A 16262-nucleotide genomic window follows, 5' to 3' on the forward strand; every position below is an offset into this window, starting at 1 on the left:
AAAAAAACCCCAAAAATCTGTTAGGCACCAATTAGTTTTAGCTGCAGGCTAAGTGGAGGTCCTTCAAGATAAAGTGCTGTTATTTAGAATGTATTTATGTCAGTTAAAATCCATACTATTTAGTTTTAATATTATCTTAGTAAGCTTTTACTAAAATCAATCAAAATAGAATTTGTTCCTGAAAAATACCCTACTAGGTTTCTTCTTCCATTAGAAAGTAAGCTCCATGAAAGCAGGGATTTTTATCTGTTTTGTTTATTGGTATCGTGCTAAATTAGTATGTTAAATGAATGATAGGAAACTGATGAATAATACTTGGTTTGGTGAAACTCTAGTTGTTTATATTTCTTCTCCTCTTTTGTAGCAGAAGTTGTCCAATGCAGAGGTTGCTATTATATTGTATATAAATGCCATTTTCCAGATAAAACACCTTGGACATCTAATATAATTAAGTACAAATGATACAGTGTTTTTTTGCTTTTGTTATCTTATTTGCTTTCTGATGGGAGACTGGTTTAATAGACATATCTATAAGCTTATTTTTTAAATGTCTAAATAGCATGATTTAAAAAATATATTTTGAAAGAAAATGATTAGAGACTTTAGGTCTTTTTAACAAAGATGGGCTGGTTAAGCAGTAGGTAAGTGGTACTCGTAATGAGGCATCTTTGTTCTACCAATTGCCTTAGACTGGGATATACGTTACCTTGAAAATTTGAGAGACTCCCAATTAAAATCCATAGAGTTAGAGGCAAAGCTACTTGGACATTCAGATGTCTGTTAGTAAATAGAATATATCTTTTTTTTTAATGCATTATAAAAGACTTCCTTGAGCTTCCCTGGTGGCACAGTGGTTAAGAATCCACCTGCTAATGCAGGGGACACGGGTTCGAGCCCTGATCCGGGAAGATCCCACATGCCGTGGAGCAGCTAAGCCCGTGCGCAACTACTGAGCCTGCGCTCTAGAGCCCGTGAACCACAGCTACCAAAGCCCATGTGCCTAGAGCCCATGCTCTGCAACAAGAGAAGCCACCGCAATGAGAAGTCCATGCATTGCAACAAAGAGTAGCCCCCATTCACCACAACTAGAGAAAGCCTGCGCGCAGCAACGAAGACCCAACACAGCCAAAAATAAATAAATAAATAAATAAAAGACTTTTTCATAGAAGCCTCCAGTTTTTACCATTTTAAAATGACTTCATCTTGTTCTACTGAATATACCTTGTCTTTTCAGTTCTGAGAACCATTTAAGTATCGTTTGTTCTTTAGTTATAAAGAATCCGCCTTTAGTGTCTATTGACATGGCTACCAGACTTTCACTTCTGAGCAGCTTCCTTCGCATGAGGACTGTCCTTCACTGAATGAAGTTCATTGGTTTTTTTGGTTTGTTTGTTTTAATTTTTGACCTCATCTTGCGGCATGCGTGAACTTAGTTCCCCAATCAGGGATCAAACCCGTGCCCCGTGTACTGGGAGCATAGAGTCTTAACCACTGGACCGCTAGAGGAGTCCCTGAAGTTCATTGTTAAGAGTGCCTTTGTCTTGCTGCTGAGGTGTTTGTTTCCCTCACCTTGGTTTGGTATAATGTTTCCTTCTGTTATAGACCTCTGTTTGAGGGCTCTCTTTCCAAGCTTCCAGGGACTTGTGGATCTTAAATGGTGGTCATGTATCATTTAAGATAACCAAATCTCCTTTAATTAAATAAATGGCCTTATTGAGTGCTCTCTGTGTACCTCGCAGCATATGTTACACAAATTATCTATTTTAATCCTCATAACCACCCTATCAGATAGATGTCATTTCTGTTTTTTTAAATGAAGAAAGTAAGCTAACTGCCAAAAGTAACCCACTAAATGGCAAAACCCATTAAATGGCAAAGCCAGACTTTGAACCCTGGTCTGTTTGAGCCCTTGCATTAAGTGAATGTTCAGAAATTGATTAAAAATTGTTACTTGAAATCTCTGCCATGCTGTGTAGGGTACAGTGTATCTTTGAGTATATTGGCTTGCATTCAGAATTCTTTCAGTTGGGCCAGGAAACTGGAGAAGTTCTAGTTTTTCATCTTCTAAAGATGATCATTTAGAATATATTATGATGATTATTTCTTAATGTTATTAAGCAGGGGTTGGAGATTTGAGACAAAGGATAGGTTTCATCCATGTTTTATACAGTTTTGCATTGATGATTGTACATGATATCACTAGGTCTGAACATAGAGGGAGGAGTAACTTCATTGGTCAAATATTTTCATTTTAAAACAAAATCAAATTGTTAACGTGGAGCCTTCCCCCTACCCTCTTTAACTTCATAGTATCACACTGCTTTCTGTATATTTTTCAAAGCTCTTTGACCTTAGCAGCTGCTTTGCTTTTGCTTAATATGAAGTGATTCTTAATGCCCTTCATGTAGCCAGGGAGCCCTGCAGAGCTCCCTGTCTGCTCATATGCCCATTTAGTCTTTGTAATTCACTGTGTCATCTTAGTGGTTAAGTAATGCCCTAAGGTCAGGAAGCCCAGTTAGGACAGCTGGTTATTAACTCACTTACTTCTCTTTGGTCCTAGAGATATAAAGCCTGACCTGACAAACAAGGCCATCTGTTTTGTGCTTCGTTGCTTTAGATGTTCAGACTTGATTTTATTCGCATTGATTTTCGCTTGCTCTTGCCCAAGTGATCAGAGCTGGTAAGGCTAGTATGTTAATACCTCAAAGGAGCTGAGTTTTTTTTAAGTTGATCTGGTTCTTATTTGTAGGTTTTCTTGGAATTATTAAGAATACTATTATGGTATGCTTTTTAATCCAGAAGCCCATTTCTGTTTCTAAAAAGGCCAAGTTGTTGGTGATCAGAAACTAGAGTGTAGATGGTTCAGTTTTGCATACAGAATCTTTGGTAGGTTTTATGTTAGAACAATAGATTGAAGTATATGTAGTTGATATCAAAAAACTCACCCGTTGGGCTTCCCTGGTGGCGCAGTGGTTGACAGTCCGCCTGCCGATGCAGGGGACACGGGTTCGTGCCCTGGTCCGGGAAGATCCCACATGCAGCGGAGCGGCTGGGCCCGTGAGCCATGGCCGCTGAGCCTGCGCGTCTGGAGCCTGTGCTCTGCAACGGGAGAGGCCACAACAGGGAGAGGCCCTCATACAGCAAAAAAGCAAACAAACAAACAAAAAACTCACCCGCTTACCTAACATTTTTACACTCTAGCTCCCTCACCTCTTTTATTTTAATTAGCCACCTTTTCCAGTGTGAAAAATTATACTTTGGATCTAATTGAAAGTGCCAGTCCTGTGGTCTTGCATCCTCACTGATTTAGTCAAGGGGGTGTTGGTAAATTTAGATTCTTCTGCCTCAAAATAGTTTTGCCTCTGGCTCTTAAGTGTCATCACACTTTCCCAAATTATCCTGGCTGTTAGCATTTAGAAAAATAACCAGACATATGTTGTAATCATCCTTTCTATTTAAAAAAAAAAAAGTTTCCTCCTTCCAGTGGCACGAGTTTGGAAATGGTTGAGGTTCATGAAGAGCTGAGAAGTTAGAGATTGCGTAGTTCCTGTGTGAATTAGTTGCATCTGGCACTGGGGCCATTGCACATGGCTTTCAGGGGATGGTAGCCCACGAGGTGAGGGAATGAATTGGGGCCAGGGCTGCGCTGTGCGGTTAAGAAGGCCATCAGTTATGAGTAAGGCCCTTGGTCTGAGTTGCACTGGCCTGGAGGAAGGGGTGCTCTTTTCTGTTTTCAAAAATCCACGATGAAGACTAACAATGGCCCTCGTAGTACTTGTTTAAAATATGTAACTCTCTGGGTCTTAGGAATAATATTTAATAGCTGGGTATAAACTCTCTAAATTCCTATTGTCTTTGTTAAACGTTCTTCTTTTGCACTTATATTTCTCTTCTCTTCTGACATGCTACTCATTATTTTAAAAAAGGCATCATAGCCCATTCATTCCTCTAGAGCTGTCGATACCACCCAGTAGTACTGGAAAAAAAACTAAAGTTTTGCCTGGTATGTGACAGTGTCCTCCAGTTAGAGGTGGCCACCTCACTGGTCAGTGCAGTGTGGATTTGGCTAGTGTCTGTTGCATGTGTCTTAAATAAACCAGTTTCCTTTTTGGCAATGGTGGCAGACATATGGAATACAGAGTCTAGCAAAAGCTGTGTCAAACAGGGTCCTTAAGCTACTTAGCAGCTAATGTCTGCTGTCACTGTCCTGGCTGAGGAAATGCCTTCCAACTGGAAAATAAAAGTCATCCTGCTGCCAAGGGACAAACATATTCATCATTTATCCTACCAGAAGAAAGGGCAGTGCTTCTTGTTTTGCTGAACAAGGAAACTCTTGCGTCTAAATTATATTAATCATTAAACTGGTAAAAAAAAAAATGCTATGGAAGATGTTGAACTGTTGTGCTTTGAATACATTTACAATTGAGGATGTTATTCATGGTATGTAAATATATTCTGTGTAGTTCTGCCTGATGGCAAGTCTAATGACTTTCGAAAGTGTTAAGTTGGCTCTGTTTTCTCTCAGTAAATGTGACTGCTGATAGAAACAAGCTGTTGGGAGATGGAATTTGGCCCAGATCCATTTGGTTTCTGGAGCTGTTTTGTGTGGTTTTCTGGATTGTAGTTTATACAAGTAACGAATTCTTATTTTATATTAAAGTAATTAGTTGTCAAAGTAGTTCTTTAGTTACTGGTCTAACTAGTTGGTTCCTTTGGGTTAATATGACGGTTTTGGGCTGATAAAGTTAGTCCCAGGTACTGAGGCCCAAGTGAAGGGTTTATTAGCACTTGTTGAACATAGGATTTGACTTGTCTAAAATATACCTTAGAAGAGGAATCGTTTTTTAATTTTTTTTTGGCCACCCCTCACGGCATGCGGGATCGCGGCATGTGGTATCTTAGTTCCCTGACCAGGGATAGAACCCATGCCCCTACAGTGGAAGCCCAGAGGTGGAGTCCTTACCACTGGACCACCAGGGAATTCCCAGAAGAGGAATCTTTTTGTGTACTTTTATTTATTTTTTTACATATACATATATTCATTCTTTTTTAGATTCTTTTCTCGTATAGGTTATCACAGAATATTGAATAGAGTTCCCTGTGCTATACAGTAGGTCCTTGTTGGTTATCTGTCTTATATATAGTAGTGTTTGTGTTCATCCCAAGCTCCTGATTTATCCCTCCCCCTCACATTTCCCCTTTGATCACCATAAGTTTGTTTTCAATATCTGTAAGTCTTTTTGTTTTGTAAATAAGTTCATTTGTATTGTTTTTTTTAATTAGATTCCACATATGAGTGATATCGTATGGTATTTGTCTTTCTCTGTCTGACTTAGTATGATACGCTCTAGGTCCATCCATGTTGCTGTAAATGACATTATTTCATTCTTTTTTTTAACGGCTGAGTAATACCCCATTGTATTTGTACACACACACACACAAACACACACACACATAAACATCTTCTTTATCCATTCATCTGTTGATGGATAGATATTTAGTTTGCTTCCATGTCTTTTGTGTGTGTGTGCTTCCATGTCTTTTGTGTGTGTGTGCTTCCATGTCTTTTGTGTGTGTGTGTGGGAATCTTAGTTCCCTGGCCAGGGATTGAATCTGTGCCCCCTGCAATGGAAGTGTGGCGTCTTAACCACTGGACCACCAGGGAAGTCCCCTCCATGTCCTGGCTATTGTAAATAGTGCTACAATGAACATTGGGGTGCATGTATCCTTTTGAAGTATGGTTTTCTTCTCATATATGCCCAGGAGTGGGATTGCTGGATCATATGGTAGTTCTATTTTTAGTTTTTTTAAGGAACCTCCATACTGTTCCCCATAGTGGCTGTACCAATTTACATTCCCACCAAGAGTGTTAGGAGGGTTCTCTTTTCTCCACACCCTTTCTAGCATTTATTGTTTGTAGACTTTTTGATCATGGCCATTCTGACCAGTGTGAGGTGGTACCTCACTGTAGTTTTGATTTGCATTTCTCCGATAATTAGTGATATTGAGCATCTTTTCATGTGCCTCTCTGCCATCTGTAGGTCTTCTTTGGAGAAACGTCTATTTAGATCTTCTGCCCATTTTTTGATTGGATTGTTTGCTTTTTTGACATAGAGCTGCATGAGCTGTTTATATATTTTGGAGATTAATCCCTTGTTGGTTGCTTTGTTTGCAAATATTTTCTCCCATTCTGTGGGTTTTTTTGTTTTGTTTAGTTTCCTTCGCTGTACAGAAGCTTTCACGTTTAATTAGATCCCATTTGTTTATTTTTGTTATTATTTTCATTACTCTAGGAGCTTTTTGTGTACTTTTAAATTAGGTATGAGGCTGTTGCCCTTCACAAGAAGCATAAGAAATACTAATGGTTACTGTATGTTTGTAAGGGGTAGGTGCTGAAAGGATCAGGGGAGAAATCAGGGTCTTTTTTTGTTTATTTGATTTGCCCAGTGAATTCCTGAAGGGAAAGCAGTTAGAAAGGAGAAAGAAGATAAAGCCTAGTAGAGAGTCTGCTTTACCCAACCTTTGCTTTGCGGTTTTAATTAAACCTCCTGTTTCTAAGAAGGAATAACCTTTGTTATTGAATCCTCAGGACTGCAGAACAGAGTCCACCATTGTTTTACTTATCCCCTGGGGGTAGGCTTCAAGATATAGTGAAATCTAGAGAAGTACGGTCTCCAACCCCACCCTTTCCAAATCCTCTGGAGTGATAGGGTGGGGTGGGGTGGGCCTGTCTTAAAACATGGTATAAATAGTCTTACAGGGAAAAGTGCTATGTGATGAGAAAAGTTTTTATTTATGAAAAGTATAGATTCTGGTGAATTTATGGGGAGGTTGGATAGAGGGAGGAAAGAGTTTAAGGTCCAGAGTTAAAATGTTTTGTTGATTCTGTGTGTCAAATACATTGTAAGAAGCTTTGTGTGCAGTATCTAATTAAAGTCTCATAACCCATGTAACAGATGAGGAAAATGGAGCTAGCTCAAACAAACACAGTATTCTAAGGAGTAAGGGCTTGGATCCAGTATTCTCTGATTATCAAGAATGCACCACCCTCCACATGCCTCACTTAGACTGCTCCAGCATTTGGGAAATAATTACTGAAAGTGGACAAAGGGACACTTCCAAAATAAAATTAAGATCTGGAGACTTTTAAAATAAATGGATTTTGTTCATATAATAGTATTGGAATAATTTTAAGGACTACTTAGAGTTGCAATACAATTTCCAGATACCCCCTTAGTATAATTACTAAGTTTGGAGATCAAACTAAAAGATTTAAGAGAAATATCACACAGTCTGTTTTAAAACCAAATATCCACCCCAGCCATTTTGTGTGTGTGTGTGTGTGTGTGTGTGTGTGTGTGTGTGTATGTGTCCTATCCAAGTAAGTGGGATAGGAGGAAGTGGGTACTTTTCAATTTGAGTTCTTCGTGGGAAATACAGTTTGCAGTTTATATTGTTTTAGGGAAGAGAGTGACTGGGGAAAAAGCTTTTTATTAAGTTACATATGTATGTATATTGTTTTTCCTCCTCTGAACTGTAACAGGATTTCCGGGATGCAGTAGCCCATGCTTCCAGGCAACTTGGGAAACCAGTGATTGAGGACCGGATCCTAAATCAGATCCTATACTACTTGCCTCAGCTGTACGAGCTCAATCGGGATCTCCTGAAGGAACTGGAGGAAAGAATGTTGAACTGGTAAAAATGGACTGACCAGCTTTCCCAGTTTCCAAGTTTAGATGAGGCCATAAGGGCCCTGCGTATGACAGAGAGGCATTGTTCCTGACATTGTGTTTTTTCAATATATTGAGTTTTCTTGGCAGTTACCTGTGGATTGATTACTTCGGATGGCCAAAATTCTCTGTTGCACCTAGCTCGGTACTCTAAATTTTTAAATTCTTTGGTAATGTTGCCTCAAAAGCAGGAAGGGCCCATAGTCAGCCAATTTAACTTTCTGTAGATGACCTTTATAATCAGGATTTTTGAAATTGGGAGACTTTAGTTGATGTATTCACATTGGAAACATTTTTAAATGTCTCATCTATCTTTTTGGAGCTTGAAGCCAGGAAACGGCATTTTGGAAAGGAGGGCATTCACCGAGATAATAGGAAGATTTGTTATTTGGTTTAGAAAATTTACACATATATGACATCATTGCAGATGTTGTAGATTTTAGAACAGGAAAAGAATACCAAAGGTTAACTGCTTTTACTGGTCTTTAGACAGTAACAGAAACTTTGGTGACATCTTTGGAAATGTGTACAGTTTGGTCCAGGGGGATTGAATTTATTGTTGAAGTCCGTGGGGAACCCAAAATAACAACATAGTGTATCACCTACTTTCATGATAAAAATGATGAAAATTTCCCTCTAAGCTTTCTTTATACATAATCCAGGAAAATACCTCTGCCTGTTTTGCAGATATCTTGCTTCTGCATGTTGGGAAAATATGCTAAATAGTGATTAATAATTAGCTGCAGCCAAGTATAAAACTACACAGAGTTTAAGGGCTGAGGAATGATTAAAAGCTATTTTTTAAAAGCATGATAAAATAAAACATAATTAAAAAGTGTTTTCCTGTCCATACTTTATCATTACTCTTATAAAAAGTTATCTTAAAAATTCATCTGAATTTTCTGCACAGTCTCTGGCTATACAGAAGCATGAGATGGTGAAAGCAGGGAGACCAGTCAGAGGACTGGCGGAGTCCAGGCAAGATGTAATTAATGGTAGCAATAATGGAAATGGGAAAGAGTGGGCATTTGGGGATATTTCTTACAAGAAGAGGGAAAAAAAGGTAAGTTGGTGGCTTGGAAATGGGGCTCTTCTCATCATTGGATATGTTTTGGATACCATAATGACTCTTTTTCTGTTTTTGTCTATCTCTTCTCTATCCTTAGGACGGAACAACAAAGAATTGCTGATATCTTTGTAAAGAAGGGACCATATCTAAAAATGTATTCCACATATATCAAAGAATTTGATAAGAATATAGCTTTGTTGGATGAGCAGTACAAGAAAAACCCAGGTTTTGCTGCTGTTGTTAGAGAATTTGAGGTATTTTTGCTACCGTCCTCTGTTTTGCTACCATTTCTCTGTTTTGAAACTAAAAACATTAGTGAATTCCAGTTACAGCAAACTAGAAAAGTTTTAGTAGTATTAAGATATAGCTGATTTCTAATTTGTATGGTAATTAAACTTTAAAATCATCTTTTCTTCCCTCTTTTCCTTTCTTCTGAAGTCTTCATGCTATTGATATTAAGAATGGAAGTGTGGTACATACAGCTATGGCAACTGATAATTGACCCAGGTTTTCATCAGTGTCCAGTGAGTTGTTCTGTTGCCTTGGCAGCAAAAGAAAACATGACGGAGAAAGTTAGCTGTCTAATATCTAATGATGCTTGCATGATCGATGCTTTTTTTTGTGTGTGTGGTACGCGGGCCTCTCACTGTTGCGGCTTCTTCTGTTGCGGAGCACAGGCTCTGGACGCGCAGGCTCAGCGGCCATGGCTTATGGGCCCAGCCGCTCCGCGGCATGTGGGATCTTCCCAGACCAGGGCACGAACCCGTGTCCCCTGCATCGGCAGGCGGACTCTCAACCACTGCGCCACCAGAGAAGCCCTTTTTTTTTTTTTTTAAAAGCTTATGTCTCATTACTTCTCATTTCTTTTTTCTTTTTTTTAAAATAAATGTATTTATTTATTTTTATTTTTGGCTGTATTTGGTCCTCTTTGCTATGCGCGAGCTTTCTCTAGTTGTGGCGAGTGGGGGCTACTCTTAGTTATGGTGTGCGGGCTTCTCTTGTTATTGGGTATGGGCTCTAGGCACGCGGGCTTCAGTAGTTGTGGCACACGGCCTCAGTAGTTGTGGCACACGGGCTTAGCTGTTCCGCGGCATGTGGGATCTTCCTGGACCAGGGCTCGAACCCGTGTCCGCCGCATTGGTAGGCGGATTCTTAACCACTGTGCCACCAGGGGAGTCCCTCGATGCTTTCTTCACATGCATTGTCATTATACTTTCATAATTATTCTACATACCACACCCTGGATGTACATATTTAGAAAAAGATAGAACCATCATATTTGAAAAAACTCTTTCCTTCCCACTTGAGCTGTGTAAGAACACCAGGACATCTTAGAAGGCAGGGACATTTTCACTTGGCCATTTTGATGTCACCCCACAGTAAATACCTTTATTGGAGATAGGAGAAGAGGCTCAGGAATGGGCACCAGTATCTGTTGTACATACTAAGGAAAAAACTTTCGGCAGAATCAAATGGCCTTGTGGTCAAGTCGAAAGGGTTCCAGAATCAAATGTTTCCATATACAGTGTGATTTGGGGGCTGTGTTTTGTAGCCATTCATCTGAGAAAGTTTACATTCTTCAGGCTTATAAGACGAGGTTTGCTTAGCAAGGCTGCTTTTCACGTTGTCCTTAATTTCTGCATTCTCCCCAGCACAAACTGTTGTTATTATGAGTATATTGATGATAGGCTCTGATGGTTATTTGAATCCAGTTCCCAGTAGTTTTATTTCTGCCACCTTATTTTGGGGGCCAGGCATTTCCTTCTTGGTTGTTGGGTTGGTGTGTGTTCATGAATACATTGGTAGATGCTTTTCTAAGTGGTAGCTGCTGCCTCTGATTGGCCTACAACTCAGACTGCAGCCTCCACCCTCCACCTTCTGCGAGAGGGCTGTGAATTTCCCAATGAGTCAGTGATTTCAAAGATGTATCTACAAGAGGGTGTAGACTCCATGGTGAGTGGTTCTGGTTTCCCACTCAGCATAGGAGCTGTGCCTTGAAGGGAGCTTCTCCACGAATCCCAGAGTTGCTGGCTATTTAAAGTTCGGCTTCCCGAGCACTTGGATCTGGGTCCCTTGCTTCTTAGGAAAATGCGTGTGTTTACTTTGGATGCCTTTTCCTTTCAGATGAGCCCACGCTGTGCTAATCTGGCCCTCAAGCACTACCTGCTCAAGCCGGTTCAGAGGATCCCCCAGTACAGGCTGCTGCTAACAGGTGGGCTTCTCTGGCAGATTACCAACCAAGCAACTCCTGTCATTCTTAGGAAACCCTGCCTTTCCTAAGAACACCTCTCTTTTTCTATCCGGTAGCCTATTTTCCTAACACATGAATTTATACATTGCTGGCAGCCTCACGTAGACATTGCCGGCACTGAGCTTCTTTAGTTCTTTGGTCATCCATATGCATTCTCTGCTCTAGGCATTCATATGTGTTAATTCCTTTTGCTCAGAATTTCTTTTACGGTCTCAGCCCCACAATGCTGTGTCGTTTTACCTGGTTAATATTATTAATTCCAAGAAGGTACTTTCCCAGCCACTCAAGAATGAGGTTTAGAGGGTCACTCCCACATATTTGTATATCAACTACCATGGCCCTCTAGTTACTTACTTCAAAGGGTTGTTATAAGGATTGATTGATGAGCTGTGTGCTTAGAATAGTGCCTTGGTCATAGTAAGTTCTAAATAAGTATCAGCTGCTATTATGAGTAGTATCCATATCCCTATCATCATGATTGTCATTATGTCTGGTCATTGTCTGTATCTTCTACTGGAGCTTCGGGATTACAGGACTGTGTGTCTAGGTTACCACTGTAATAGTTAAAAAAAGAAAAAGAAAGCTATGATTTGAGTGAAGGCACACACTGTGCTCAGGACTTTATATTCATTGGGTCTTTAAGTCTTCACCATAGCTATGCATATATCACAATATTATGTCCATAGATGAAATAACAGGCTTATAGTGATTGAGTGGTCTGGCATCATGAAAAGCGAGTATAGTCTCAGTACCAAGCGTAGTATCCAACACATACTACTACTAGGTCCTCTGTGGTATTTGCCGAGATGGATTGGATATGCAGTGACTTAATATACATATATAATGTGCATTAAGAACTATGTCAGGGACTTCCCTGGTGGTCCAGTGGTTAAGACTCTGCACTTCCAACGCAGGGGGCACAGGTTTGATCCCTGGTTGGGGGACTAAGATCCTGCAGGCTGCACGGCATGGCATGGCATAAATAAATAAATAAATAAATGGATAGCTAGATAGATGGTGCACGGTATGGCCAAAATAAATAAATAAATAGATAGATAGATAAGTATCTAGATAAATAAATAAAGAATCGAAGAATTGTGTCCAGATGCACAAGAATATTCAAATGCCACTACCACTCTAAATTTAATCAGTTGTAATTTTATGTAAATAGATTTTGAGGTACTTGGTTCCTATTAGTGTTCTTAAGCAGTGGCACCCCTGCTTTAATCCTTAATCACTTTCTCTTAAGCCAAGACCTATACTGAATGAGGTAGGTGAATTCTGGAAGCCTTCATACCTTCCAAGCTTGCCTAGTGAACTGCTGATGAGGAAGGCCTGCCTTTCAGCCCCAGGACTGGCTACCCTAGGTATTTCTACTTAATTTGAATTTCTAACTGTGAATCAGGCACTAGATTTCTCTCTGGAATGACATAGGCAAACCACATAATTTGAGGATATCCTGTCCATCTGTACTTTCTTTCCTCTGCATTTGGCAGAGATTTAGACTACACAGGGCAAAAGGAAGTGCCCATGCATGTGTTGTGTTTTTGCTAGATAAATTCAATGCTGTATCATAAATGAGCTATTGAATGGCTTAGGCTATTTCTACAGCTATCGAATTAAGTACTGTTTTTAGTGGCAAAAGACTATGGTTTCAAATGAGAGAAGGATGGAGCAAGGTTCTGAAATTTTCATGTAAAAAAATTTTTTTTCCCACACTGTGACTGATCTAAGTAAAAGAGTTACACATGTGTTTAATGTAGGTTTCATACTGAGTTTGATTTTAATTGATTAATGGTGCAATAGCAATGGCAAGTTTTAAAAATTCTCTTTAAGAGAACAGATTTCATTTGTTTTATAACCAACATGATGTGAGCTTGGGGTTAGTTTTGAGCTTTGTCTTCTTTAATCTTAAAGCCCTCCCCACCCTTAACTTGGAAAATCTCCATTATTTAAATGATGTACCATACTTTATATATAGCAGACCCTTAGTGGATTTATTTGTTCAAGGTTACAAAGTCAGGACTAAAGTTAAAGAAAGAACATAGACTTTGTAAAGCAATAACTGACGATTCATTCTATGCCTTTTCTTCCATTGATTCAAATTCTTCCCTTCCTCCACCTGACCTGAAGTCCACCATTACCTCCAAAGCCATCTCTGATTACTCCAGTTCTCCTTAACCCTTTGTATTGGTGCAGTGTGACTTAGTAAATATTTATTTGATGCCTTGTGAATTTGCTAATATTTATATGACTTGAATGTTGATTCCTTAATTTTTTTTTGCGGTATGCGGGCCTCTCACTGTTGTGGCCTCTCCCGTTGCAGAGCACAGGCCCCGGACGCGCAGGCTCAGCGGCCATGGCTCACGGGCCCAGCCGCTCCGTGACATGTGGGATCTTCCCGGACTGGGGCACGAACCTGTGTCCCCTGCATTGGCAGGCGGACTCTCAACCACTGCGCCACCAGGGAAGCCCTGATTCCTTAATTTGATTATAAACTCCTTGAGGTCAAGGAGTGAGTCTTTTAATTAATAATTTAGTGCACCCCAGTATATCTGGGTCCCTTTGGGATAACTTGGAAGCTGTTCAGGAAATAATTCTGGTTGGTTTTAAGCTACATTTAAAACATCCCTTTAACCAGAATATCTGTAGCTTAATTAAAGGACAACATTGAGAGAGAGAATTTCAGAGTCTCTCCTCCAGAGAGGTGAAGTGTCTTGCCCCAGCAACACAAATAGTGTCTATTAGTTGAAGCACCTGTGGTCATATAATCCTAAGGACATGTGGGGGTTGGTACCAAAAGTTTGTTTTATATGTTTTTTGGGTTTTTTTGTGTGTGTGTGGTATGCGGGCCTCTTACTGCTGTGCCCTCTCCCATTGCGGAGCACAGGCTCCAGACACACAGGCCCAGCGGCCACGGCTCACGGGCCCAGCTGCTCTGCGTGGCATGTGGGATCCTCCCGGACCGGGGCACGAACCCGTGTACCCTGCATCGGCAGGCGGACTCTCAACCACTGCGTCACCAGGGAAGCCCTTTTATACGTATTTTTATTTAAAACTCTTATTTTCCAATACTCCTTTTTGTTGTGTTCTGATTTCTCTATACTCTGCAAGATATTTCTACTTTTGTTATCAAAGTGCCCCTATCTACGCACTTAGATTTTTAGAAGTTGGATTTTAAGTCTTAGGTTTGCATCTGTTCAAACATGTGAATTAACTGTGGATCCTCATCTTTGGATAAACAAGCTCAATGATTTAATCCTCCACATAACCTTGTGAGGGAAGTCTTGATACTTTTATTTCCATTTTAGAATTTGGAATAATTCCAGGGGCACAGAGTATACAGGAACAGAGAGAAAGAGTGAGATTATTTCAGGCAACTCCTGACAACTTCGATTTATTGAGTTTCAGGCAGAGAAAGAGATTCCTACCTGGCTTGGTATAAGTAGGTTTGTGCCCACCTTGGCTTCTTGGGAAGGGAAGATTGAGAAATGCAGGGATGAAGTACAGATAAGGTAAGATAGTTTCTTTTGGAGTCCTTTAGAGAAAGGTAAGTGGAAATCCCCAGATACAGCAGTCCTGCCCCTACTGTTCAAACAAGCATCCTATTGTCTGCAGTGTTTTCTTCAGGACCTAGTATGAGTTTCTAGTGGGTATTTTACTTAGGCTATTTCTTCCTTCGTTGTAGTAAAAAATTTCCAACTGAATTCTTGGTAATATTTTTTTAAGCTCAGCTCAAAATAGGATCAAAGAAAATGTGTATGTTGCATAATGAAATGCTTAAGATTAAAATTGTTTTTTTTTAAGTAGTAAAGAAAGAGATTTACTTAATTTAAGCAGGAAAAACTTGTAAATTTTACCTTTATTTTGGCCACCTAAGAGCAGTGGATCTGGCCAGATCTTTCAGTCTGTGTGGGGCCCACATCCTATGTGAAGTTAGGACAAAGGGGGATCTTGAGGCAGTAGTGAGGGAGCAATTTTTAAAAAGTGAACAGATGCTGCTAAAGGAGCAGCATTAATTTTTTACCACTGCTTATTTCCTTCCTCCTCATCAGTTCAGGGTAGAGTCTATCTTTTTTATCCTAACTCACTGTCTGCATAGATTCTGGCACATAACAGGGACTCAGTAAACTGAAAGGCTTAGGGAAATAAACGTTGTTCCTTTTTATGAGGTTGAGAATCCCTATGCAGTGATGCCTGTGAACATTTGATGGATGGATGGATTGGAAAATTGCTTTTAAGAGTAAAAACACTCTTCCAGTTACCCAGAAACAAAACTGTGGAAAGGACTAAAATGCTTCTCTTTCCTTGTCTTTCCTCCATCATAAGATCTGCTGACTAGTTTTCCTCTGCTTCTGCTTACTTCCCTTTCCATTTCCCTTGTTATGCTCCAGGCCAGGCCTTTCTAAACTCACGCCAAGTTGTGGCAATATCTTCCTATTGGTCATGCTCCCTTTATCATGCCCGCTTCCAAGAGACCATAGAAAAAACACACTCCTCCCATGTCTCCACTTTGCTCTCACACTACCACACTCAACACTTCTGACTCCAGATATATAGGTTTTTTCCCACACCAAGCGACTCTCTTCAACACCAGCTACGTGTCCTATAATTCAATTCAATTCTGACACTGTCTACCTGGAGATAGTGGGCTCAGTTCCACAAGCCTGACCCTTCCAAACTTCAGATGCCACTCACAAGTCCCAGGCTGTAACCTGTATTTCTGACCGACCGACTGTAAATCTCGGTTCCCATGGCTTTCTCCTTGGGTTTGAAAGTTTGCTAGAATGGCTCACAGAACTCAGGGGAACACCTGTTTACGTTTACTAGTTTATTATAAAAGGGTATGCTAAAAGATAAAAATGAACTTCATATGGAAGAGATACATAGGGCAAGGTATGGGGGGTGGAACTCCCATGCCCTCTCTGGGCACACCAGCTCCCTAGAACCTCACCAAACCCTGTATTCTGGGGGTTTTATAGAGGATTCATCACATAAGCATGACCCATCATTAATTCCACTTCTAGCACCTCTCTCCTTCCTGGAGGATGGAGAGTAGGGCTGAAAGTTTTAAGCTTTTAATCATGGCTTGGTCTTTGTGGTGACCAGTCCGCATCTAGGAGCCGACCAAGAGTCACCTCATTATAACAAAGGACACTACTGTCACTTAGGAAATTCCAAGGCGGCTTCGTGTCAGAACTAGGGTCAAAGA

General features: G+C 40.2%; 1 protein-coding gene across 1 annotated transcript in view; it reads left to right on the forward strand.

Annotated features, from left to right (window-relative positions):
• FGD6 (FYVE, RhoGEF and PH domain containing 6) overlaps positions 1-16262 on the forward strand; it is a 105059-nt gene that overhangs the window by 53196 nt on the left and 35601 nt on the right. Inside the window, exons 6-8 of the mRNA XM_065887413.1 lie at positions 7544-7695; positions 8897-9053; positions 10924-11011. Coding sequence (XP_065743485.1) covers positions 7544-7695; positions 8897-9053; positions 10924-11011 — 397 coding nt within the window. The remainder of the gene's footprint in view (positions 1-7543; positions 7696-8896; positions 9054-10923; positions 11012-16262) is intronic.

The sequence above is a fragment of the Phocoena phocoena genome, chromosome 11 (assembly GCF_963924675.1).
Source record: "Phocoena phocoena chromosome 11, mPhoPho1.1, whole genome shotgun sequence".
NCBI lineage: Eukaryota > Metazoa > Chordata > Mammalia > Artiodactyla > Phocoenidae > Phocoena > Phocoena phocoena.